General features: G+C 42.7%; 1 protein-coding gene and 1 long non-coding RNA gene across 5 annotated transcripts in view; both read right to left on the bottom strand.

The window, feature by feature from the left end:
- Positions 1-7,386: 7,386 nt before the first annotated feature.
- On the bottom strand, positions 7,387-15,602 carry LOC101685008. The gene is made up of 3 exons (XR_199827.3): positions 14,553-15,602; positions 14,013-14,198; positions 7,387-10,988 (listed from the first exon to the last, which is right to left on the bottom strand). It is a non-coding gene; the product is annotated as an uncharacterized LOC101685008 (long non-coding RNA).
- Positions 15,603-16,104: 502 nt separating this feature from the next.
- The window catches only part of MBD5 (methyl-CpG binding domain protein 5), a 185,352-nt gene continuing 175,141 nt past the window's right edge, over positions 16,105-26,315 (bottom strand). For all 4 annotated transcript variants that reach the window (XM_013059048.2, XM_013059049.2, XM_004757877.3 and 1 more), the window contains 2 exons: positions 23,168-23,243; positions 16,105-20,211 (listed from right to left, as the gene is read on the bottom strand). In XM_013059048.2, coding sequence (XP_012914502.1) covers positions 20,140-20,211; positions 23,168-23,243 — 148 coding nt within the window. In that variant the 3' untranslated portion in view covers positions 16,105-20,139. The remainder of the gene's footprint in view (positions 20,212-23,167; positions 23,244-26,315) is intronic.

Here is a 26,315-nt window from a genome sequence, read left to right as displayed (position 1 = left end):
TGAAGCCCTGCGTCAAGGATTATTGAGGAGATTGGCAAATGAGCTCCTCAGATGATGCTAATGGGTTGATCTGTGAACCAAAATTTGGGAAAAGCTGTTTTAATACCCAAAATCACAGTGATGAGAGTTGCAAAGCCTGAGAACTAAATAATTTTGGAGCCTGGGTCACTTTGGGGGGCGGTAGGTTTGTCTCCACCCCATTGTTCTAGAACAATGGGTGGGGGAGTATGGTTAAGGAAACAGGGTGCCAGAAATGAATGAAAGTGGGGATCCCAGCTTAACAAGAGAGGCAGATGATGTAAAGACTGGCCTTCCTGATCTTTCCCAGTGTACTGCATTTCTCCCCGCTCCTCTGGACCCTGGACCAAAGCTGGGAGCAGCAGGGCAAGGACCAATCTGACTCCCGATAGAGAGCAGGCTGGACAGCCTCAGTGGTTCCCTGGTGGTGCTTCCTGCTGCCTCTCCTGGACCTGACAGAACCCTCCAGCACCCCACACCTTCTCACCTTTTCCCCCACCCCAGTCTACATGGGCCTGCCCTACCTACCATCTTCTTCCTCAGGAGACACCTCTGTGAGAGTGTTTGGCCTTGCTTTCCTCTTGAGGACAAAGGCAGGTGGCCATCACTGGCTCCTTCCGTACTAACTGCCTTAGGAGATGGTAGTAAATCATTCTCAAACTCTGCTTTGTAAAGCCCCACCTTGGTGGGCAAGATTCTAAAACTCGCTCCTCCCCTTGGGATCCCAGCAGGGCAGCTGCAGGTACCTCCTTGGTTCCTGCTGGCCGGTAGCTCTTCCTTTGAGGACAGGCTTCTTGTGGTTTCAAGAAAAAAAATGTTTTTAGCCACAAATCTAGTGTACCTGACTCGTTTTTCAGATAAGGAGGCCCAGGAAGTAAACGCTCACCTTCCTGGTTTTCAGTTTCAATTTGGGCATTGGGTATTTTCTTAAATAGGATCATATTTTTTTAAAATCCAAATTCCAAAGTGGAACTAAAAGAATAACAGTGAAACGAATGTTTTCGGAGAGCTGAATTCAGGTCAGTGACATACGTGGTGACCAGCAAACAAACAGGCAAGCGGCCGGAAACGCAGAAGGCACGTGTCTAAGCTGCTTCTCTTCACTGTCCTTACTCAAGTGTACGCAGCTGGGAACACCAGGCTGGAAGCCAGTTTGCAAAGCGACCCAGGAGGCCCCGATTTCTCGTACTAAACATTTGCATATCCAGAGTCTACGTGTAGCCTCTAAACACCACTCTGCCAGGTGTACCCTGGCCACTCACCAGTCCCTCCGGCGTTGGACTGTGCGAGGCAGGACAGAGGAGAGAGAGAAACAGGAGGACACACAGATGGGCTTTGCTTCCGGCGCCAACCTCCTCAGTCCGTTGCTTGCCGGGCTGGCTAGCCCCTTGTCTCAGTCTGCTCAGGCGGCCGTAACAAAGCACCACAAGCTGGGGGCCTTAACGAACACAGATTAATTTTTTTCCCGGTCTGGAGGCTGCAAGTCCGTGATCAAGGTACTGTCTGGTTTGGTTTCACCTGAGGCCTCTCTTCTGAGCTTACAGATGGCCACAGTCTCACTGTGTCCTTACATGGCCTTTGGCCTGCGCGTGCACTCCAGCCCTTCTCTTCCTATGGACACCAGTATTGGATTAGGGCCGCACCCTTATGACCTCATGAAAGGTGTTATGCTCCCATCACACTGGGCACTAGAGCTTCAATATATGAATTCTGGGGGACATGATCAGTCCTAACCATTCCTAAAGCAGAATGCTCCTAAAGCAAGAATGCTTTGGGCAGAGGCTTACCCTCTCTCACATCTTGTCATGTGTCACCTGAATCAGATAGGGACACTCTCAGTAGCTCTTCCAACAGTCGGCTGGGGGCTGGAAACACGTGCCCCACAGAGAGCTGTTTCTACTTTGCTCTTGGAGATCTGAAATCACCAAAATTCAGCGTGGTGCTAGGATATGTGCCCTTGTCTAAGGTGACCCATGTAAGACCTCCTTGCCCTTTGGAGATTCAGATTAAATGTGGCTCAAACTCTACTTGTACGGCCTCCCTACACTTTCCTTGCCTCATTTTCTTCAGCTTCTCTCTTGGACTCCTCACTAAGTTCCTCGGGCATCAGACTGAATGCAAGAGTCTGTCCCTTTATAGTTCCCCCACACACCCCGACTTATGCAGCATTTTCCATGGTCACTTACCTCCCTGATTCCAGGTAGGGACAGAGTGAGATTATACCAGTAGGGAACAACCTTCTGTAGTCCTCCACTGGCTCCTCTCAGTGCCCCACCTTTCCCAAAGTTCAGGCTCCTCTGCCCTATTTGGCCCCTGAGAAGTGGGGCTCAGTTCTGGTACTGAAGGGATGCTAGGATGTACTGCTCAGATCCTTCCTTTTAAGCCCGAATCACACATTCCCCCATCCACATGGGGCACTGCTTCCTAAAATGAGCTCTGAGCTGAGCTTCTCATTGGAAACAGCCCTTGACTACAGGGGGCTGCCTTACCTAGCAAGGCATCCTAGGCCTGATGATATCCCAGTGGAGTAGGGTACAAAGGCCCCATGACTCCATTTGGGACAATTCTGAAGAGCTCAAGTTCCCTATGGAATTGGCTGTTGCCTTTGCTGCAACTTTTCCCTCTCTGTCAGCAGCCCTCAGTCCTCACAGGTGTTGCACCTGAGCAGACTCCCGGATAAACTTCCTGTACTCACACCTCCATCTCAGAGGATGTCTCTGGAAAACCTGACTCAAGATGCCAGGTCTGGCTGCCACAGGGAGCAGCCCCACTGTGATGATCTGCACCTTTGTAATCTCCACAAAGACCTGATAAATCGAATTCTCTACATTTTTTTTTTTTTTAAATCATCATTCCCTCCTTATTGACAGAGAAACCAAAGCCCAGAAAGGAGGAGACACGTGAGCCCAACCTCACCCTTTGTGTTAGTAGCAGAGCCACCCAGAAAGGTACAGCCTGAATTATGTGTCAGTCTTGTTTGGTTGGTTAGCTGGTTGCCATATGGCACTGTGAGTGCCTGGATGGTCAAATTAAGCCATATGGCCCTGGCTATGGGAGATGAAAAGTCTCTCCCTTGCCCTAATCCCATCCCTCTGTGCTTCCTTGTAGGTCTGCTCCATTGACACTCCTTTTTTCTCTCTAATGTCCCTAGGCTCTCTCGCTTGGAAAGCCCAGATCTCCCCATCTGGTTTGGTTTGGGTTATTTTGATTGCCAGGAGCTGAAACCCATTCTGGATGGCTTGGATGGTCTCAGAAAATCCAATAAAATGGAAGTGTCTGAGCTTAGGAAGAGTTGGCTCCCAGAGGCTGTAGGGAGTGCCTTTCATTTCCCTTTCAAGGGACCAGTAATGCATGGTGGCTACAGGGAGAGAGTCAGCAGTCAGCAGCCTACTTAGCTTTATATCATGGCTTTCCTGTAAGTCATTTGAGGCACCACCTCCTGTGTCTTGGGTTCCGCGTCTGTACAATGAGGATAATCGTAGCACCCATCTCCTGGGATTGTTATGAGAAATAAATGAGGTAGTATCAAAATAAGGGACTTAGGATAGTGCTTGGCATATATGAAGCACCATCATTTACTTACTGTTATCTCTTACTCATGGCTTCTCCTCTTTTCTCCCTGTATCTGTTGTTCTTTTATTCTTTCTTTTCCAACCACTTCCTATGGGTCCTATGACTTAGGTATGTACGCTACCTGATAAGAGCCACTGTATTCTCCTCTACTTGATTTTCAGTTCAAGGAGCCATTCCAAGAAGCATCTTTCATCTGTACCTCTTAGTTTGGGGCTCCTCTGAGAAGGAATGTGACTGTCCCCAGTCATCTTTTGAGGCTGTTTATTCAAATGATATGTCATTGGCAACTTAGATTGGCTCTGCTCAAATCAGGTGCCCACCTTGGTCTAATCATTTGAGGCTAGGAGCATGGGGCTAACCATTTCCCTCTCCCTCAGCAGGCCCATCGGGCAGGTGCAGGTTCTATGGGAAGGGAGTGAAGGAAGGGTGGAAACCCCCAAATATGCTTGCTGTATTTACTCTGTGAAACTCCTGCAATCTTTGACTTCCCCAATGATGCGGTTCCTCTCACAACACATGTGGAAAGAATAATCCTTCGTGGTGGCTTTGCTTCCTCTCCACCTCCTTAACCCCTTGCCTCTGACAGTCCCCTCACCCACTCACCCCAAAGTAATTCCCTGAAGACTCTGCTCAACTCTTTTTCTCCTTGCTGGGTCTGCATCCCTGAGCCTCCTGATCATTTCTCCTTTGTGAAATTCTCCCCTCTTATTTTTCATGCTGTTAACCAGCCTTATGGTCCTTCTGCCTCACTCATCAGCTTAGCCACTTCTGCTACTTTAACAGATACTTGGGCATCTAATCTTCTGTCTTGGATTGTAACCTTCTAGAAGGCAGACACAGTGTCTGGTACAACTCCATATTCCACAGAGGCTTCTACACAGTAAGCATGTAGCTTACATTGTGAGTGTCTTAGTCAGCTTTTGCGAGGATATGCTGTAGGAACAACCCCCAAATTCCAGTGGCTTAAATCAACAAAGGTTTGTCCCTTGCTCATGTTTCATGACTCGTGCAGGTCAGCTCCAGCTTGGCTGAGCTCTGTGCGCCACCATTCTTCATGTCTCAATCACTGTGGGATTGAGAGTAAAGGAATATTCCTTATCTAGAATATACATTTGTGGATACAGAAAACTGCAAGAAACATGACAGAAATACACAATGACTCTTGAGACTTCTTGGAACAGGCTCTGTCACTTCTACTTACAATCCATTGGCTAAAACTAGTCCATGGTCAAGTCTGATTGTCAGCAGGGTGGAGAAGTAGGAAGACACCACAATGAAGTCCTTTTGTAGAAGGTGGGTTGTGAATAATTGGAGAAATGATACAGCATTCTATAAAGCGATGTAACAGGGCTGTTTAAGGGAACCTTGACAAGGAGAGACTTAAAGGTATTTCAAGGGAAATGTCATAGTATCCACATTTCTACACAACGAGGGATCCATTTTAAGATATGACTTAATTAGAATATAAACAACTCCTGGGGTGCCCGGGTGGCTCAGTCATTGAATGTCTGCTTTTGGCTCAAGTTGTGATCCCAGGATCCTAGGATGGAGACCCACATCAGGTTCCCTGCTCAGCGGGAGGCCTGCTTCTCTCTTTTCCACTCCCCTGCTTGTGTTCCCTCTCTCACTGTCTCTGTCAAATAAATAAATAAAATCTTAAAAAAAAAAAAAAGAATATAACCGATTCCTTCCATGAGAATGGGCATAAACCTTTGCTTCTTCTGGTGCTGTGAATGTTTATCTATTTCTATAGGGAAAACACAATAACTATCAGAGAATGCAAGTGTTAGTGACAGGAAGCTACAGAACTCACAATACCAGGGCCAGATTTTTCAGAGCTTGATGGAAGAAATGGAAGCATTTTGGAGGAAACAATTGACACTTAGTGTTCACTGACTCTGTTTTATGACAAGGCTGAGATTTACCACCAAGAATCCATGGCAAGAGGCAGCAGATGACTGTGGACAACAACAACACAGGAAACACAAAAATGGCCTAGATCACACCTGAACTATGCCTTCAGTTAGGCAGATTAAGAGTTTTTATCACTTTCCTAAGGAAAGGGAACCTGAGACAATCCTTGAAGTTCTTTGGTGTTAAGCATAAGTAATAAAATTTATTTGGTTCTCACCACAGAGTGTTGGGTTCGTCTTAATGAGTACTTGGAATTGTTTTCATGGACTTATTGCAGAATTTTTAGGTATCTGGCCAAGTGAGACCTACCTTCCTAGTAGATTCCTCATAACCAGAATGGGCAAAACAAGGGGAACAGACCCTCAATCCAGGATTTCGTTTTACTGAGGTTTGTTCATATCTCGGTATGACAAGTGCTGTAGGCACTCAGTAAGATGCTCAGTGAGGAAATTCATTCTTCCTGGAACAGATTGGGCTTGATGCCAATTACTGGGAAGGATGAAGAGGCCCCTAGTGGGCCTGAAACTAGTTAATGAATTCCATCACTCTGTCAAGGACACGAACCACTTGTTATAGGGCACAATTTAAAAACCCAGAGGTAAGTGCCTTCCTTTATTAACATGGGCTAATTCTGAGCAATTCATGATATAAATCTCAGCCTCTAAACTTCTAAAACAATAAATCCAACTACATCAAACTCATTGTGATTTTTTGCAATTTCACTGAAGATTTTCAGAGACCTGGGGGTGGGGGGTTGTTTAAATATGTCTCTTCTAAAATTTCCTGATTCTTTTGTGGGAAGTGGGGAAGGTTGGAAGGTCACCTGATTTCTTCACTCTTCTTCCACAACTGTCAATACCTCTCCCTTCAAGAAGCTCCCTCCTGCCCAGCAATATGGCTAGGGAGGCTTCCCTTTACTCCAAAAAGGGGTTATCACAGCATCTTTCCCTCAAATTGAACCTCCTCCCTCCCAAAAACCTTCACATAACAGCTACCAAGAGGATATTTTCTCCATATCATTAAGAGCTGTATAGTATATTTTTGTGTGTGAGGTTGAGTACAGTTATAACCCATTTATTAACTTTGAGATATTTATTTGATGTACCTGAAACTCATCTTCTATAGGTAAAATAGAGACTGAGGAAAGGTTGACACTTTGGCTTAACGAACAATCCTATCCTGGGATTGCCACTTTCTACCTGAGTACCATGGACAAATTACCTAGGATCTTCAAGTTTTAGATTCTAGAATGATGAAATGGGGACATAAGAGTACCCATCTCACAGAAGTGGAGATGGATTGTCACGTAACTCACATCATGGAGAGTGCTTTGCGTTCTTCCTGGCACATGACAAGTGCTCCAAAAACATTAGCAATTATTTTTATCTTAGCAATACTTACAGAGCAAGGAGAATATGTTCCAATCACATAATTTGTTCCAAACTTATGTAGTAGTTTTAAGTGTGTCTGCCAATTTTTGTCACTCTATCAAGAAAGGCAGTCGAATTTCCCTTTTCAAGAATATGGGCTGGCTTAAGGGACTTGTTTTTAACCAGTTAAATTAGGCAGAAGCAACGACACGTGACTTTGGAGGCTTGGTTAGAAAAGGCAATACAAGGGGCGCCTGGGTGGCTCAGTGGGTTAAGCCTCTGCCTTCAGCTCAGGTCATGATCTCAGGGTTCTGGGATCGAGCCCCGCATCAGGGTGGGGGAGGTCTCTGCTCAGCAGGGAGCCTGCTTCCCCCCCTGCCCCCCTGCCACTTCCTCTGCCTGCCTCTCTGCCTACTTGTGATCTTTCTCTCTGTCAAATAAATGAATAAAAATCTTTAAAAAAAAAAGAAAGAAAGAAAAGAAAAGGCAATACAACTTCCACCTGGCTCTTTCTATTGTGTCTTGAGACATTTGCTCTTGGAAGCCAGACACAATGCTGTGAGGAAGCCCAGAACACACAGAGAATTCACGTGTAAATGTTCTGGCCAACAGCCCCAGTGGAGGTTCCAGCTGATGGCCAGGATCAATCAGCCACTGAACATGTGGAGGAGAAGCCTTCATCATGACTCCTCAGGCACTGTTTGACTACAACCCATATATCAATTGATAGCCATCTAGCTGAGGTCAGGGTAGGCACGCACAGGTGATGTGTACATAGCGGTAGTGAATCTTGACAGGTGATGCCATTTATGTCTTTTGTTATTATCTCCCAGCTTGAAAACTGTATGAGTTTCATAGATGTAGAACAACATATGAGTTACGTGTCATCCTCTAAGTGGCATCGTTTTTAGGCATGTTGACAAGTACACCACCATTTTTTTCCTGGGAATGACAGAACGCAACGCTGGAATACTCCACCCTCAACTTACCTTTCATCCTTGCCACAATTATCAGGCTGTCATGTCATTTCTTTGAACTCATGGGGATGTGTTAATCTTGGCCATGGAAATTACAGACACTGAGGATGGGGAGGTAAGGGCTATGGTGCCCATCAAAGCTCATCCTATGTAGCTTGCTATCCTGGTCCTGGAGAAAGCATTATCTTCTTGCCTCCGGAGATGTGCCTCATACAATCTTTTGGAGTGAAAAAAGAGAAGGGCAAAATCTAGTCTGAGGGAGCTAATAGCCTACTGTGAGGTATAAGGACAACATGTACACATCGGTTGGATTGTTCCTTGCAACCCCATCTGTTTGATTTAATTCTGTCCAACAAAAAGGACAGTGTGACGTACAGGGCTGTGTTGGGGGTCAAGTAGTATGGAAAAAATGCTTCAAAATAAAAACTCAAATTAAAAAGTGAAATTAAAATTTTAAAAAGAGAGAGAAAGTACTTTAAGAAATTGTCTCCTCATTGTCGGTCCATGGGTGGGTAGATCTTACAAAGATTAACACAGACAGCCCTAGCTTTTGTAAACACGAATTCGCTAGAACATTCCAATTACCAGCCCTCTTTCATAGAGTCTTGGAACATTAATCTGAGAAGAACTTTATTATTCTCCTTAAAATTATTAAACCCAGTGAATGGTGTGACTTGCCCAAGGTCACATGGGCAAACAGGAACACAGCTGAGAGCAGAGTATAAGCTTTTGATTCTGACCTTATGGCTCTGGGTTCTGACACAGAACCTTAAGTTGCTGACCTTAACCAGGCCATTCCCCATGCCTTAATTCAGAGGGTCAATGATAACTTGACTGAGCATCTCAGAGAGCAGCTGGGTTTATACCTTGAGGTCAGTGGAGAAAACTTGAGCTGTTGGTATTTCTCCAGGAGGGTAGGAAAAATTATCTGACCTATTCTGTCGTCAGAGTAACCTCTCTGAACAACATGATATGGTGGCATAGAATACTATGGCCATCTTAACACTCATTACACTTTAATAATTTTTTGGTGTCTGTCTTTGACCCTCGGCATACACTTTATGAGGGTAGGAACATGGTAGTCACACTGACTCTGGTATCTTAGAGGAGTGCTAGCATATGCTAAATGCATAATAAGTAAAAATATTTGTTCATATGTGTACAGATAAATGGTTGTTGCTAATCTGATATAAAATGTTTCAAGTAGCTTTTCAGATACTGCTGGCCTAGAAGATCTGCCCAGTGTCCCACTTCCACCATGAGCCGGCTTCTGCCTTCTTTCTGGGCTTATTGTCTCCCTCTCTTCTTCCTGGAAATTCAGTCAAGACTTACTGAGTGCATTACAGCTCCCAGAAAATCATGTTGTTCCCTACCCCTTTCCAACCTTCACCCAACTCCTGGTCTTCCCTTCATTCCCTCTCTCTTGATGTCTTTCACTCCTGCTGGCAATGCCTGAATTTCTACTCTTCCATACGTCACTTAATCTGATTCCCCCAAATTTAAATCTCCCCATATTCCAAAGCTCTTCATAATTCACACCTTGCAGTGGGTTTTGTCAGGTATGGCAATGATTGTTTACATGCCTTCCTCATTCGCTGGCATAGGAGCCCTTGAGGGAGGGGGCTTTTTAACTTTATCTCAGAGGTAAGATGTTCTGAAAATATTTGCGGAATGGACGAACAAAAAAAAATTACATCTCTTGGAAATTTTGGCATTATCTGGGAGTATGGAAATGTATCCACATTTTTAGAAGTCATCGTAGTCCACTTGGTTCATTCTTTAGGCTTATAAAGCCTCTAGGGCTCTGAGTTCAGATGAGAAATCCACCAGGAGCCAATTTCCCTCTGAGCTGGGCTCCTTAAGAGAAAGTTCCACAGGATAGTCAGCTCCAAAACTTGTAGGAAAAGTTTGTCTTTATGCCTTGGAAAGACCTCAACACATGGATCTGAATACTTTATGGCTTCATTTGTACAATGTTTTGTTATTCTCAAAATTCCTGCATAGGTGATAACCCTGTGGGGCAGATGGTACGATACCAGCTACCCCCAGGACAGATGAGAAAACAGGTCAAAAGATGTTAAAGCACTTGCCCAAGGTCACAGAGCAGAGCTGAGACTAGAACCCAGTTGAGCTCCTTTCCCACAATGTCATAACCTTATGAATGAGCTGGCTAGAACTACACAGCTTGGCTACTTGTTGAGAAAGCCCCAGAACATTTCCGAGACTGGGACTGCATGGAGTACATATGCACATGCATTGTGAGGGTGCCTGACCCAGCTCTGTGAGCACGGCTGTGCCCTCTCACCCCGCCAGGAGTGGCACAGGCAGCGCTGGGCCTCCATTCAGGCCCTTACACACTGGGTCAGCAACTCTCCTGAGCAGGTGACAGAATTGGGCAGTGACATTGTCTCACATCCCAAAATACATAGTTAATAGACACTTTGAACTTACAGAAAGATTGAGGTTATTCATATAACCTAATATAAACCTGGATTCCACGTTAGTTATCAGATACCCAGGAAGGCTTTCTTTCCTTTTCCAGTAAAGTAGAATTGAGCATAGAAAGTTAAGTATGAGAAACTGGGTCCCCCTCCAGGAGCTTCTTGTGATGGTTCAGTTCCATCACTGCCTTTTGTTCACTGAAGCAACATATTTTGACCACCCAGTATTTTGTCACTTAGGGTAATCTCGGAAGGAGGATGGTCACACCCCAGGCACCAAGTAGGAAAATTCACTAGAGGGAGAGAGGGAGAAAGAAAGATTTCTATTTCTGTTCAGTTCATCTCAGTCTTTCTTAATTTCTATTTTGTGTGTTTTTATAACACACATAGATAGTTAATTCAGTAGTACACAAAGAACACACAGACACACACACATTTGTATATAGTATGTCCTCAAAGTTTGGAAATCACTGCTTCACAACAAGGAAATCTATTCTTTGAGGAAAGAACCACACCTTTCTGGTATTTAGTTCTCCACTCAGAAAGCTAGGAGCTCCTCGTGATGGCAGTCATCATGGCCTGATCTCTTCCGGCTGACCTGGTTGCCTTGTGAAGCACAGAGCACAATGTACACACTTTCTCTCCTCCCAGGATGCCCCTCCTGCTCTGTGATCGCTTCGGACATTTGGGAAGAGCTGGAAAGCAAAGAGAAAGGGGAGGGAAGGTTCTCCCTTGCCATTGGTGGCTCTTGCTCAGACCAACAGCTTACCCAGAGCGAGCCCAGTGCATTTCTCTACTCCAGTTTTTGCATGCTTTCTTTTCCAGCCCCTGTGAATGTTTGCTTCCCATTCTTTGCCATATAAACCAGAAAATGAGGGGCACCTGGATAGCTCAGTGGGTTAAGCCTCTGCCTTCTGCTCAGGTCATGATCTCAGGGTCCTGGCATCGAGCCCCCGTATTGGGCTCTCTGCTCAGCCCCTCTCTCTCTGCCTGCCTCTCTGCCTACTTGTGATCTCTCTCTCTGTGTCTAATAAATAAATAAAATCTTTAAAAAAAAAAAAAAAACAGAACAGTGAGACTCAGCTTGACACCGCAGGCTCCTGAAACTCCATGCTTGTTTTGAAATTTGAAGGAGCTTATTGATTCTAGATAATCTGTATTTGATTGGAAAAGAGGGACAGAGCCTGTAAAAGGTCACAGAAGATTTCCTAAGGATATCTTCTCTCATCATGAAAGCTATTTAAGATTAACTTGACAGGGGGAAAAAAAAAACTATGTTCTGGGGGGATTCAGTCACAGTCCAGGGACCAAAGCCCCTGGCAACTAGTCCCCCTGGGTCCTTTCCCAGATGCATTTTTCTGCAGCAGCCCAGGATGCTGAACAGACCGGAAACCCCAAAGTGGCCCTGCCCCTGGGACCTAAGCATTTAGCTAAATCTACTCCATCCGTGTTTAACAAATTCTACCCCTTCTTTTAGCAAGATATAACTAAGAATTCATAGACTGAAAAGTCAAGGTACAATATTTAGACCTAAACTTTCCATTTAAAAATAAATAGTAATTCCTAATAACACTTGAAAATACTACCACTTCAGATGATTTGTTCTTTCCTTTCCGCTTTTGAAAGCACACCCCATTGTATTATTTCTTTTCATTTTCTTATTAGTCCTCCGAGTACTGCTAACTCTAGGATATTATGAACACCTTCTTCACACCCTCTATATTCTCAAATCTTTTAGGAAATCCCTGAGCCTTGCTTGGTTCAAAGTCTTACTCCTCTCAAGAGCACCCACATTTAAATCAGGGAAGAGAAATAAGTGGTTAAACGTGAATAGCAGAACCCTCGTAAGTGATTACCCCACAGAAGACTGGATCTTCCTTTGAGACAAGTAAGGGGTTGGCCATTCCCCTCTGTGGATGAAGGAAATGAGTGAGGCTCAACCCCTATTATTAGCAGTAACAGTAATGACAATATCACGACTTGCCTAGTATTTACTCGTTGCCTGACACTTTTCTAAGAGCTTCACAGAGATTGGTTTATTTCAGCCTCAAGCACACTGATGATTCTATGATCCCTCAGTTTTCAGATGATGAAACTAAAGCTTGCCAGGAGATAATTTGCCTGAGGTCACACAGCTCCTGAATAACTGGTTTCACATCCCAGGAGTCTGGCCCCAGGATCTTTGTAGTGATTTGTCGTAAATCATGGAGTCAGTGCTAAGAATTGGGACCCCAGATTTCAGTCTCTTAAGTTAAACATGCCCTTCTCTGTACTAAGCTCTGCCTTCCCTGATTTGATGGATTTTAAGTCGTTTAAACTCTTCATATCCTGAGCTACTTATATGAGGAGCTGGTCCTGACTTCCTTCTGAGGCTGAGGGTTAGAAGTTCTGTTTCTGCTCTGAATGCCACTGTCAATGCAGTTCAGTTCTCCGGGACATCATTTTCCAGACCAGTTTATTAGAAGAACACTTTGTAGGTCCTTGTCTGCATATGGCATTCTGGACAGTCGAATCCATCTAAGAAAAACCATAGGCAGAAGATCCAGAAGCTCCGTGCTGGACTGGAAGAGCCAGAAAAGGCCCCCACGACACAGTTTGCTTTGGACAGAGCTGCCGCGGACAGGTAAATACCACTCTCCTACCTTTAAGGACTTCCTGGAGAGACACGGCAACTCTAGATACGATTCCTCCTTATGTGTGACACTTTTCCCTGGCAGGAGTTCCCTTTTCTGATCTAGATCTTTCCTGGAGCAGCTTAACAACTTAACAACATTTTCTGAGGGCCTGCTCTGAGCCAGGCACTAAGACCTTTGTCCGCATTATCTCGTTCCAGTCTCAACCCCATGAGGGAGTGCTACTATCATCTTTTGTAGATGAAACTAAGCAGAAGTAGTTTAAATAACTTACCCAAAGTTCAATGAGTTAATAGCGCAGCCTAGATATGACTGTAGACGATTCCTCTCCAGGAGCCAGTTTGCAGAGGTTACAATGGGCTGCCTCTCTATCAAGGGTCCATCTCCTGTGTACAAGACCCCGTGCTCGAGGAACAGCTATTTGCTGGGCCCTGGATCATAGGATTGAATGCCGGCTATTGCACGGCCTCTGTTGTGTGATTTTCTTTTTTTAACTGATAATTAGTTTTAAAAAGCCCTTATGTTCCATGTTCATTGAATGTAGGAGGTGGTTAATGTGGTTGGGGATACTTTCAAGGATATGTGCATAATAATGGGCTGGAATGGATGATAAAAGATCATTGTGGTCTCCCCTGCTGTGAGACAGAGGTCCCCTTAGCCAGATGGCCTTGTCCCGGCCCCCAACTCCCTGTAGTCCACTTTCTGGTGCTTTTTCAACCCCCAGTGCTTCCTGGCACCCCTGTCATCCCCTGGGCTCCCGGGCAGCTTCCTGTTTCCTGGTGCAGGTGCGGAGGAGGCAGCTGGTGTGCCAAAAATCTATACCTGACCTACACTTACCTGTGCACTTTGGCTAGCAGGCCTGACTCTCTAACACTGTCACACTTTATAACACTTTAATGCTTGGGGATTATAAAGTTCCCCAGCCCCGGAGCATCAAAGGAAAAACATTATCTGTCTGCCAATACAGCACGACTTTGTGGGAAGGGAACAGGGACCTGATGATGTTGGCAATAACTGTGAGCATGCTGAACAGCACTTATTTAGGATTATTAAAGTGAATTTACACACATAGACTTATATACGTACCTCAGGACTATGATGGAACTTGCTCAACAAATGTAGTATCAAGAATTATGGTGGGCCCAGAATGTTTTTTAATTTTTGAGGATGTAGGTGCTTTTTAAAAATGCTGCACTTGAAATGAGATCTATGCTGCTCCGTGTTGTCTCACTCCAAAAGCCCGTTCTTCCCACGGCAGTCAGAACAGTCTTTCTGGAACACAGACCCGCTCCTATCATACCTCATCCGGAAACCCTGCGGTCGTTCCCCGTCCCCACTGTGCTGCCGAAGCAGGGTCTGGACGAGGCACCCCCAGACGGCCCCTTTCTTCTTGCCCACTGCCTCCCCACCTGCTGCTCCTGGGCTATTCTTCTCTCGGGCTCCTGCCAGCCTCCGGCCTTACACACGCCATTCTCTCTGCCCCAACACACTCCCGTACCCTTTTCCAGGTCATACACTTCTCCTTTGCCTGACTCTTATTCATCTTTCCTGGGTCCTCACTGAGCCAGGTCAGGGGCCTGCCATGTGCTTCCCAGCCCAGCCCTGATCACCCTTTACGGTACTTACATGTGCCACTGGCCAGCTCCTTGGACTGCTCTGTCCGTGCAGAAAATGGGGTCTGTCTTATGCACCACTGTATCCCTACAGCTGCGCACTGGGTGTGGCATAGAGAGGAATTCAAGAACATTTATTATATGAATGAATAGATAATGATATCTCCCAGATCTACCGAACTGCTTCCACCAGAACTTACAGGAGGATCATGCAAAAACTGCTACCTGAACCAGCTGTTGTAGAGACCTATTAAAATATATACATAGCATGCTACTCTGCAGCCAAAGTCCTCATTTTGACCCAAGGCAGCAACTATACTATTGTTGAGAAAACTTTCGTCATGGAAGCCCCTTACCCACATCTGACGGGTGTAAACCAAACAAGAATTTTTAGATTACTTTCCTAATCTCTACATGGGATTTCTCAAAACATGACTGCCTTGGGTCTCATGATCAAAAGTGTCAAATGTGCTCAGAATGAAACTGAAGCTAACAGATTCTCTTCCTTAATGATGGACTGAGAAGTGCTACTTTGGATTGGAATTTGTTTTGGATTTTGATCTAGGAATCAGTTTCCTGTTGATTACAGCATTAAAAACATGCCAGTATTTCACACAGGCTTATGTTTCCTAACTGATTCCATTAAGGCAGTGGTTTTCAAGTCTCACTTTGTCCCCTCCCCCATCCTAAGCCCTGTCCCTCTCCCCTCGCCCCGCCCAGGAGACATTAGGCAATGTCTAGCATCATTTTTGATTGTCACAATTTGGAAAGGATGCTACTCGCATGTGATGGGTAGAGACAAGGGAGGCTGTCAAAGGCCCTAGAATGCACAGGACAACTCCCACAACAGGGAATGATCTCACCTAAAATGTGAATAGTGCTAGGTTGAGAAGCCCTGCATTGAGATTGCTCTGTAGACACCTTGGTGCACAAGAACTAGGCCCTGTTGATCTGTGTAGTGCTTTCCAAGATGTGTGGAAACAAAGCAGAAAAAAAAAAAAACAAATTAAAAAGTGGTGAAAAGGGGGCGGCTGGGTGGCTTAGTCATTAGGCATCTGCCCTGGGCTCAGGTCATGACCCCAGGGTCCTGGGATTGACCCCCACATCGGACTCCTTGCTCTGAGGGAAGCCTGCTTTTCCCTCTCCCACTTCCCCTGCTTGTGTTACCCTCTCTCGCTGTGTCTCTCTCTGTCAAATAAATAAATAAAATATTATAAAATAAAATAAAAATAAAAAGAAGTATGAAGGCTGTGTTTTTTCCCCCAGCCTATGATTTAGAAATTAAGATGCACAGCCTTTTTCTAAAGTAGGATAATTCTATTTGGGGAGGTTTACTGGATAGACCCCAGTCCTGAACCAAAGAATCTCCTACAGAAATATAGTAAGTGGCATTTAGTATGGAATTGAACAGACCCTTGAGTGTGAAAAGTTTTGGGTGAATTCAAAACCATATTTGTTTTTCATATTGAACACGTTCAGGTCATTTTTTTTGTTTCCTAAGAAGATAACCATTTGGACAAAAATATCCACTTGAAAGGCAGGTGAAATGTAAGCTGCTACTCTTCTACACAGACAATCCAGTGTATTTATACTTAATCCATAAAGGCATGATGTTACAAAACACATTTGTATATTGTGAAGCCATCTGGCATCAAATTTTCCAATTTATAGACAACTTTGTATTTACATAACAAATTATTAAATCAACCATTTTTCCGGTTTATAAAAGGTCGCTGAGGTACACACACAGTGTGTATAAAAGCAGATAAGGCTGATAATACATATTTACAGTAGATACAAATTAATCTTTCATATTTGAAGATAATGCTTTTTATATATTTTTCTGTATCAGACTCCCCACTGTTAGCAGGATTTCCCATGCTTGAGTTGTTTATTGCTTTTTGGCTCACTGATTTATTATTCACTTCTGGGTTGTTTACACGTATGAATTACTAATGTTCTTATCTCTTTGGCTAATGCAAATAGAGTGAATGAAAGAAAAAGATAAATTAATTCAACATTACAGTTCTGGCTGGTTGATATTATTTTTTCATAGCCCCCAAATGAATCAAGTAATGCACAACTCATTTTATACGCTACATTGAAAAGTCTTGAGACTCGTGTTACACCATTTGGGCATAAATGGGCAAAGTAAACAAGGTATCAGATTTTCAGTAAGGTCTAGAATCTTGGCTTTCTTGTCAGAAAGAGCAATGTCACCAGCATCTTAAGCATCTTAGATTTTTAAAATCTCAGTGCAAAACCGCTTGTGACTTACAAGGACACGTTGCAAACTGCAGAGAAAATTACCAAAGTTAACTACAATGTGTTACCATGGTCTGAAATGAAAAAGGAATCACCTGGGATAAGTCAGTCGGGAATCTTCATAAAACTTACAGAAAGCAAAATATCAGCCCTCTGCTGTTCCCACAATTTTGCAGGGTTATGTTAAAAAAAAAAAAAAGGATTGTGTTTACTTGAAAAATAGACACAGCAAATAACTAAAAGTCAGGGTCCAAAGACAAGACTAAAAGTGGCCCATGATCTCACAAGGAATGAATATTCTTAAAGCATTTACATTCACAATGAGACTGAAAACTACAAACCAAAAATATTCCTTTAAATAAATAAAAATGCTGATAGTTTTTAATGCTATGAGACAAATCAAACAAGAGCCACTCAGTTAATTTTCATTCATTTGAAATAATCTTTAAAAACTCTTAAAGGTGTAGTTCATTCTCCTTGTGCTTCCTAAGACTGTTAAGGGACACAACATAAAATTAGATTTTCTTTTCCAAGAGGGATATTATGTTCTCTAAAGGAGCAAAAATTTTTTCATTATTTCCATTGTCAGATTTGTTGGGGGGAAAAAAAGAGTTTGCTTATTTTAGGGAATAAAAAATGTAATAATGTAAAAGGGCTAGCCTTCATTTTTAAAAAATGAATTGGCTTCAATACAAAGAGAAAGAAATGGCTCTGTGGGCAAAATTCAAGTATGAGTGACCAATTTTTTAATTGCAAAGTAGGTGCAACATTTAAAAAAATGTTACAGCACTGCATGACCTCTAATGCTAACAATATTTACATTAACTGCTTACACAAAACCATAGAACTGTAAAAGAGAGGGGGCGGGGGAAAACATGTGGACTAAAACAACAACACCTAGATCCACATCAAAGCTGTAAGCAACCAGTGAAATCATGGGCACTAACATACTTTACATGGCTTACTGATGTAAAGTACACATTGGTGGGGGAGCACATACCTAATTAGCTTCAACTATCTAAAAGAAGACTTGGTGGACACAAACTCAGTCTAAGGACAGACAGCAAGGGCTAAAAAAACTTCTACATATCAACACGCACACACAGACACACACACATATGCAGACACTGTAACATACAAACACACATATGCGTCTACCTGGGACTACAAACAGCCTGTAGATGAAACAGTAGAAAAGCAGGTGGTGGGGAGGAGAACGTTTCTGGGTTAAACATATCAAACACATAAGATGTATCGACTAACCTACACAAAAGATGACTTGGGGTGAGTGCAAGAGCGGCTGGCAGGCAATCCCATGGTTACATGAAAGACACAATGAACCTACCCCCAGAAGGAAGGGTTCCCGCCTCCAGGCCGGGAAGCCTGGGGTAGCCACTTGCATTCCATCAGGCTTGGGGGTAGGGGTGAGGGTGGGAGTGGAAGGACAGTGAGACACCGGAGACCGGGGGAAGAACTAGAGCTGTTAGTATCAACAGTGAGCCCGGGTGGAGTGCTCTGTGCTGTGGCCCCAAGAAACCAGCTGGAAGAATGACCTTGGTCTCCTTTTTCCTGAGTTACTGGAACTCTGCTACATTGTGGGACTGAGTATGGGGGGGGTTGGATGAGAGAGGAGGGATAACGGAGGTGGTGGGCATTTGGGGATCCAGAGCCTGCTATTGAAAGGCTCCCAGTGACTGGAGCTTTAAGCTGTTGAGTGAGCCCTAGGCTAGGGGACAAGGTAGCAAGTGCCCTTGAGGGGGTTGAAGGATTTGGTGGGGGGGCTGGTGATTCTAAGAATAAAGGGATAATGGATCCCCTTCTTTTGACAATCCATCAGTGGAAGTCAGGCTGGAGGCTGGAAACTTCACTCAAGTGCATGGGAGATAGGGTTAGACCACCACCACAAAAATTGTGAAAAAAAGACGGAAAATTATGTTGTGCTACATTTCTTATTAATAACCTTGTACTTTACAATGGCTCACAGTTTTAGGTTTGTATACTTGTAATGTAGTATTTTCTCTCTACATTTGTTTCACATTTTTTTCTTACTTAATATAATATAAATAATTTGGTTAATAGATTTAACCTGCACATTTCAGCCACATTAATATATATAAGAATCTGTTAATGGTATAAATAATTCTTTAAATAAAATAAATCTGATATGTTACATAATACTGATAAAAAATTACCATTGCTAATAATTTTGTAAGCCACCTTCACTTCCGGTGTGAGTATGATGAATGGCTATGAAACCTGCTTTGATGATTCCTATTTCTTCTTGCCACTACAAAAAAACTGAATTATAATCAACCTTACCTCTGATAATGGTTTCGAAGTGGGGCTTTTGCCTCCATGTATGGAAACAGAGAGTTTTACATTGTCAGGTACAATCTGCAAACAAATCCCACTCTGAGCGTCAATGGTGGTGCAGCATAAGCTAGCTAGATCAGTAGGTGGCTATCAAACGTTAGCTACAGAAATGACTGAGTAAAATATTCCATCTAAGATTTTTTTTTTTATAAAACCTATTCTACTTTAAAACTTAGGTAAAAAAAATATGCAACAAATGGTTGCAGTTTCTGAATTCTTAATTTAGACCTGTGAGCCCTCATCCCTTTAGAAATCGGCAAGGTTTTGATTTCCTAGGCACCCGAAATTGAGTCCAGTGCTGCCAGGCAAGGTTCATTCCAAACAGACAATATAAATGGACACTCGGTGGTGTGCAGTGTGTATGTCATCATTCAGCTAATACATCATCATGCCTTTTCTTTGCTGTTAAATACAAAAACAGCATCTGTTACATTATCATAGAAAAGCATTTAGGTTGTATTTTTATTTATCACTTTACACTGGTAGTCTCTGGTAGGTGTACTCCATAGAAACCAAAGAATTTTGTACACTATTTCTTTGTACAATAAAAGATAGAGTGTGCATTAGGTACGCTTGTACATGACAATATTGTACAATATTTACACTTCTGATATCACCGTGAAATTCTGTATTTTCTATATACAACACTGAAAAGTCTTCGGAAACATTTGGACATTTCTTATAATCACAATTTTAGTATTATAGAAAAAGTTTCTCAGTAATCTCTTGACCGTTTCTCACTCTCATCAGTCAGGGATTTTGATTGGTTTTCCAGCCTTCATTATCCTTCCTGTTCAAAAAAATACTGTGTCACTGCTTCTTTTAGCACCCTGTGGTGGTGGTAGCGATCTGCTGTGGTATAAATACTGATATAACAGTGGCCATATCAATACCTATCTATAGATAGATTTATCTGTGCACGTTCCTTTACTCAACACTGCGCATTGGTGGAGTAGTCCCTGTTATCTGGAGATCTTCCTCCTCTTGGGTTTGGGGGGTCTCATTTGTCTGTCTCCCTGTGGGATTTGGTGAACCTGGAAATAAAGAGGTGGAAAAAAACAACAACAGAGGTTGAAAGTACAAACACCATATGATTTCTGACAAAGAAATGGGGGAGGAAAGAGAGTCCACCTTTCCTTTTCAATCACTGATATCATGAGGCATTTACATTTTCTGTCAAGATCCCAGATCTCAGTGTGACCCCAGTCACTACAGAGAAGGAGGAATCCTAGGAGCTGATCTTCAGAACAACACTGTGGGAACCCGATAAACAGTGGGACTCCAAGGAGGAACCAGAGAAAATCAAGTGTGGGAAATGCAGTGTGCTGTTGCTACCCCTGCTGCCCATTTAAGACCGAAATAAAGCCTTTCCTGTTAGCGATCCCTAGATCACCAATTTCAGTAAAGTCTAGAAAAGTGGAAAAATACATACCAAACATGTTTTCTTCTTTCCTTCGTCACCTGACTTATTTTACAACCACTAAGAAGGGTCAAAGGCGGTAAGAACACATGCGTAGCTCAGCCCAAGGAAGTTTATTCATGAGAAGACTTGGAGTGAAAAAGAGAATACCACTACCATCTGTTGGCAGATCTGAGCTTGTATAGCCTCGGAGGAGCGAGTAGTACAAGTCATCTTTATATGCTAATACAGAAACTGTAGTGAGTAGGGCCGTGTATCAGATCGACCCGATACACAGCCCTACTCACTACAGTAGGAACACGGCAGGGCGTGATTGCCAGGTATCAGAGAGCAGGTATGGCTCTGAGGGGCAGAGGACAGGTGCGAGGGAAGTGATCTGGTGCCCTACATTGGAGGTGGCTACATACAATGTATGTATGTAGGAGATAGGAGAGGGCAAGGTCAAGACCCAGGAAATGCAGGCTAGTCCTGAGGCAGTGGTATAGCTAATGCTTAACAACCTGCTTCCTGTGGAAGGACACAAGCCTATTGTAGCATTTGCCAATTTCCATGGGGCAAAAACTTCCACCACAGCCAATTTCAAAGCTACCATCATAATGTCACAGAACTCATAGTTAGGAGACGTACCCAATCAGTTCTCAAGGTCCACTGCAAGTTGGCTTAATTGTACATTTAAAAAAAAATAATGTTTAGGTAACAACAAAGGCTAATGCTATTAAAGTCAAATGCAAAAAGCTTTGAAATAAATTTTGAAAACTAATGTTTATAAGTTTCTCAAACTGTCTCTCCCTCCTAACCTGTCCATATACATCTCTTAAAACCACTAGTTTCTGGTGAAGAGCCATAACAGAAAACTTGTTAAAATTGAGGAAAGAAGACCTTATTTAAGACTGCAAACAAGTCTTGGTAATCTGTGGACCAAATATGTCCTGTAAAGGTATTTTGTTTAGCTCTATGATGCTTTAATGTTTAAAAAAAATCATTGCCAATGGTAAAAAAGAGGGGGGGGGATTTTACTTCCAGACTTTTAGCATCTTATGAAAAATTGGAAGAGCTTGCAACTCTGGCATAATTTCTCATACAGTTGAGATCTGCTGGAGTGTGGAAGAAGGAGCTCCTTCTGGAGAGAGCATGGACTCCAGGTTGCTACAATTCCCACCAGTCCTGACTGCCTACTGGCCACAAAGGCCAAAACGTCCCACAGCAAAGACCAGCAAGGTGCTCACCAAACCCATTTTCTCTTCTTCCTGAACAGGCACCATATATTACATTTCCTAGTCCATTTGAGTTAAGAAAGCCGCGTGATGGGGTCAGACCAGAGGAAAATCAGCAAGAGTGCAGCCCTTTGCTTATACTCTTCTCCCACCTGCTGGATGGATGGAAGTGGCATGAAGGAGCACTCTGAGGCTCTAGGGAGTGGTGGACACTAGATGGAGAAAGAAGAACCCGAGTCTCTGAATGACTGTGTGCAGCAAGCCCTTCCCCAGCCAGCACCAGACTGAAGTGAGCAATGCCTTTAAGTGTTGCACCTCTACGACAGCCTACCCTGACCTCTTGGTTGGCACTTCTCAGTCCCCTTGAGTTGCTGTTTTTCTCACACCTGACCCACTTTATTTACTCACAGTATTTGCCTGGTCTTAGAAGGCGTTTAAATGTATAATTCCTGCTTTGGAACTTTCCTAAATTCTATCAGGACATTTACTATCTTAGGGTCTTAATTCATCCATCGGGAAAAGGATGGGTTGGATCACAAAATCTCTACAGCCCATGCCAACACCAACATTCTGTGAATCTATAACCTGTATCTGTCAATCAGTAGCCACTGAAGGGGTTGTTAGGATCCAGATAAACTTGTTAACACAGTGTTGAATAGAAAAACGGAAATCAGCTTTCATTGCTGAATAGCCTTAGATAATTTACATTTTTTAAAGAAATTACCAAAATTATACTTTGAGTGTTTGTTTACATGAGCCAATACATGAATTAGAGGACAATGATTAAACTTCTCACATTCAATACTATTGAATGAACAGTTCAGTAAAAATGTGAAGGAATAGGCGCAACCTCTCAAAAACCAGAGGTTACAGTGTTCAATAATTTAACAATGGGATTTTGTGCCAAATATTTCCCTTCTTAGGTAACAGTGGAAAGGAAATGAGAGTTCTGTCTATGCTTGATCTTGGCCCTATTGTCCAATTTCCCTTTTTTTTTGTTTTATGGAAAAAGCAAAATTTGCATTATTGACTATTTAGGCAGCATTAGTGGCCACTGTTACTGAGTCAAATGCAGAAACCTGTGGTTTAAACTCAAATATTTTGCTGCTCACATTTGGGAAGTATGTTTTGTGTGAAAAACAAAAGTTATCTCAGAAAAAAGACATAGTTAATACTAGTAGGTTATTTTTGTCTTAAATTACTTTAAATCTTCTCTGACATCAGTCTTTTTTTGAGCTTAGTAATTTAGTATTGCTACGTGACTTGCTTGTCAATATTTAAGAGACTTTACCAAAAAAGTGCAACACAATTTATTTTCAAAGAAACACAGTATAATGGAAAAATAAATTAACTTACGGTCCCAGACATTTTGTCCAGTTCACTCATGGCCTCATGAATAGCAGCTTCTAAATGGTTATTTAGCTTTCCACTTCTGGAATTAATGAAAATAACACACCAGATTAATAAATAACACACCACTCTCAATTTAATCCCCTACTCAGAAAACAGAAGTACCAATTCCACCAGAGAAAGTCAATTTATATTTACACTTGAAAAAGATGACAAACGCTCCAGGATTCTCACCACTGAATACTAATAATAAAGTCACTAAACAACAAAAAGAATGGAACACATGAGAGGGGACAATGGATTCTTTCCCCACCACATGCTTCTTCCCCCGTCTGATGTTTTTGCAAGAAAACTGGGCCATGGGTCTTCGTCCCCACAGATGCAGCTTGTCCTCCAGGACTCCAGCCTGCCCTGCATTGCCTCTTGTTCTGGCTTGTCTTTCAGGCAGCCGGGGCCGTGCTGCCGCGCCAAGGGTGGAGGGGCTGAACTGCAGACTCTGGCCACTAGGGAGCTCCCTCTGCCCTCTCTGGCGCGTCCTGGCTTCCAGAGTTGAGCAAGTGAAGGCTGAATCCGGTGTGCCCGAGTACGCACGTTGCATGTTCTGGGTGGCCAACAGCTTTGCTCCTCATGCCCAAGGCTCCCTCCATGCCTGGGCCCACCGCATTTTCCCCCAAACTAAAATAACTTAAGTATTTGAACAGATAAAGAATGACTCTCTCAGAGAATCTATCACTCGTCTGAATTTTTTTCGCTACTCAGCATTATGCACGTGTGGTCCGAATAATAAAAAAACAGTACATCTGCCACTATTGAAACCATAGGAAGTTGTTGAACTAACTACTTAAAATCAGGCAAATCCATATTATCTTACTCCTTCTGTAGTTTTGCACCCTTCGTCTACAGTAACTTATTTTTTCCTTTTTTATGTGTATAAATAATGACCCAATTATTCTGAGTACTAAGGTGATTCATTTCATTCCCCTTGTCACGGCAATTACTAGAAAAGGTGCAGAGATAAACCTTTTCAGAACAGGCTGTCAGCATGGTTCTCCAAGAGTTAAGTCTCACCTTAGCATCTACACGGAGACTGGAAATTTGCAGTCGTGGAGGAATTTGGCTCATATTCCCATTTAGTTTGGCTCACATCATGTTTAAAAACCTATTTGAACTTTAGTGAAATGCCTTTAGATGAGGCCTTTCGGTTTACCCTAGCCCCCTCCAGGTTTTACCCTCGTACTCCGGACTGGACAATTCACACACTTTGTTTCTGTGTACACCCCAGGAGTATAATGCCAGGAACATCATGCATGCTCCACATATTTACTAAAAAATTTTGTCCAAAGTGAACACGATGTCTCGATATTTTGGGAAACATATATGAATTTAAGTCATTTTAACTGAAAAAAACAAAAAAAGGTTAATGGAATGCTTTTAACTAAATTATGTGGGAAATACAGCACCAACTCCTGCCTCTCACCTTTCACTGGCCTGGAAGCCGGCTTCTAGCTTTTACATTCTTCCCACTTATTTTTAGAGATATAAACAATGCAGAAAAGTGCATAGAATAAATTAACCCCTAACAAACCTACTTCCAAGAATAAACTGATAATACATTACCTACTTCCTTTAAGTCTTTTTTACAAAAAAAAAAAAAAAGGCTGAAATTCCCATTTGTCATCAATTCCTAGTCCCATTCTCTCCTCCCCTCTTCCCCAAAGACTACTGTGTTGTGTATTTTTCTAGTAAGTTTTTATATTTTTTATTTTATTTATTTATTTGAGATTGAGGGAGAATACAAGCAGAGGGGCAAGGTGAGAGGGAGAAGCAGACTCCCCACTGAGCAGGGAGCCTGACTCAGGGCTTGGTCCCTGGACCCTGAGATCATGACCTGAGCCAAAGGCAGACGCTTAACTGACTGAGACACCTAGGTGACTCTGTTTTTATATTTTATATGTCCATGAATAGTACCTGGTATTGTCTTTTATGTGTGTTTTTTTAATATACACACAAAGATGTCTATCAGGTATGTTATGGTATACATACTATTCTGTAACTTGGCTCTTTCTCCCTTATCACTGTCCAAGTACTGAGCACTGTCCAAATTGATATTATAATCTATTTGTACACTCTTTTATTTACCTACCCATTCCAGTTTTAAGGGACCATGAGCATCTGGTGCAGTCAGTCTGAGTTGCTTTCCCAGTGAAAATTTTGCTATGCCTGATTCTGAATTACTTGAGGTGGGGTTGGAGGGGTGCAGTCTGATCCCAGGACTCTGCCGGTCCTGTCAGCTTGGTTGGGGTTGGGTTGGGGCCCCATTTATGGGCTGTTTGGCAAAGGCCGTGACAGTATCACATGCTGCCTAGTTGCCTAACAATATTAAACCTTGAGTAATATGTTAAATAGATTTAACTTAACTATTTATTTTGTGTTTAAAAGTATGAATATATATTTCAAAAGATATTTATGTTATGAATATTTATTATAATATCTTAAGGACTTATAATAAACTACTTAAAGTACTCAATGTCTAAAATGAAAGTAAAACATTTTAATGAAAAACGATTAAAGAATTTTGGTTTTCTCACTTTTATCTTTTTTTTTTTAAGATTTTATTTATTTATTTGACAGACAGAGATCACAAGCAGGCAGAGAGGCAGACAGAGAGAGAGAGGAGGAAGCAGGCTCCCTGCCGAGCAGAGAGCCCAATGTGGGGCTTGATCCCAGGACCCTGGGATCATAACCTGAGCCGAAGGCAGAGGCTTTAACCTACTGAGCCACCCAGACGCCCCTCACTTTTATCTTAATAGCAAAAATAGCTACTATTTATTGAAAATAGTCAATGTGCCAAGAATTGTGTTAAATCTTCATAAACATTATCTCAAGCCTAACAGCAAGCCTATGAGGCAGGCATTATGACAACTGTTTATATGCAATACTTCATGACCTTTTAGGAGAACTGGTAAAACCAATTCTAATTTGGTAATGAAGAAGATGGATATTTAACTATAAATAATTTTTTAAAAATAATAAATTCAAAGAGCCATGAAAAAAATCTTCCCTATGAAAAATTGCAATAATATCACCATTAAAGTATAAAAATAATTCAAAATTATTTGCTGAATAAAAAAGACAGAATTTAGGACTTTGTGAT

This window comes from Mustela putorius, unplaced genomic scaffold (assembly GCF_011764305.1).
Source record: "Mustela putorius furo isolate JIRA1106 unplaced genomic scaffold, ASM1176430v1.1 tig00003867_pilon_pilon_pilon, whole genome shotgun sequence".
Taxonomy (NCBI): Eukaryota; Metazoa; Chordata; class Mammalia; order Carnivora; family Mustelidae; genus Mustela; species Mustela putorius.
Note: the sequence above shows the minus strand (reverse complement) of the source record. Positions and strands in the feature narration are given on the sequence as shown.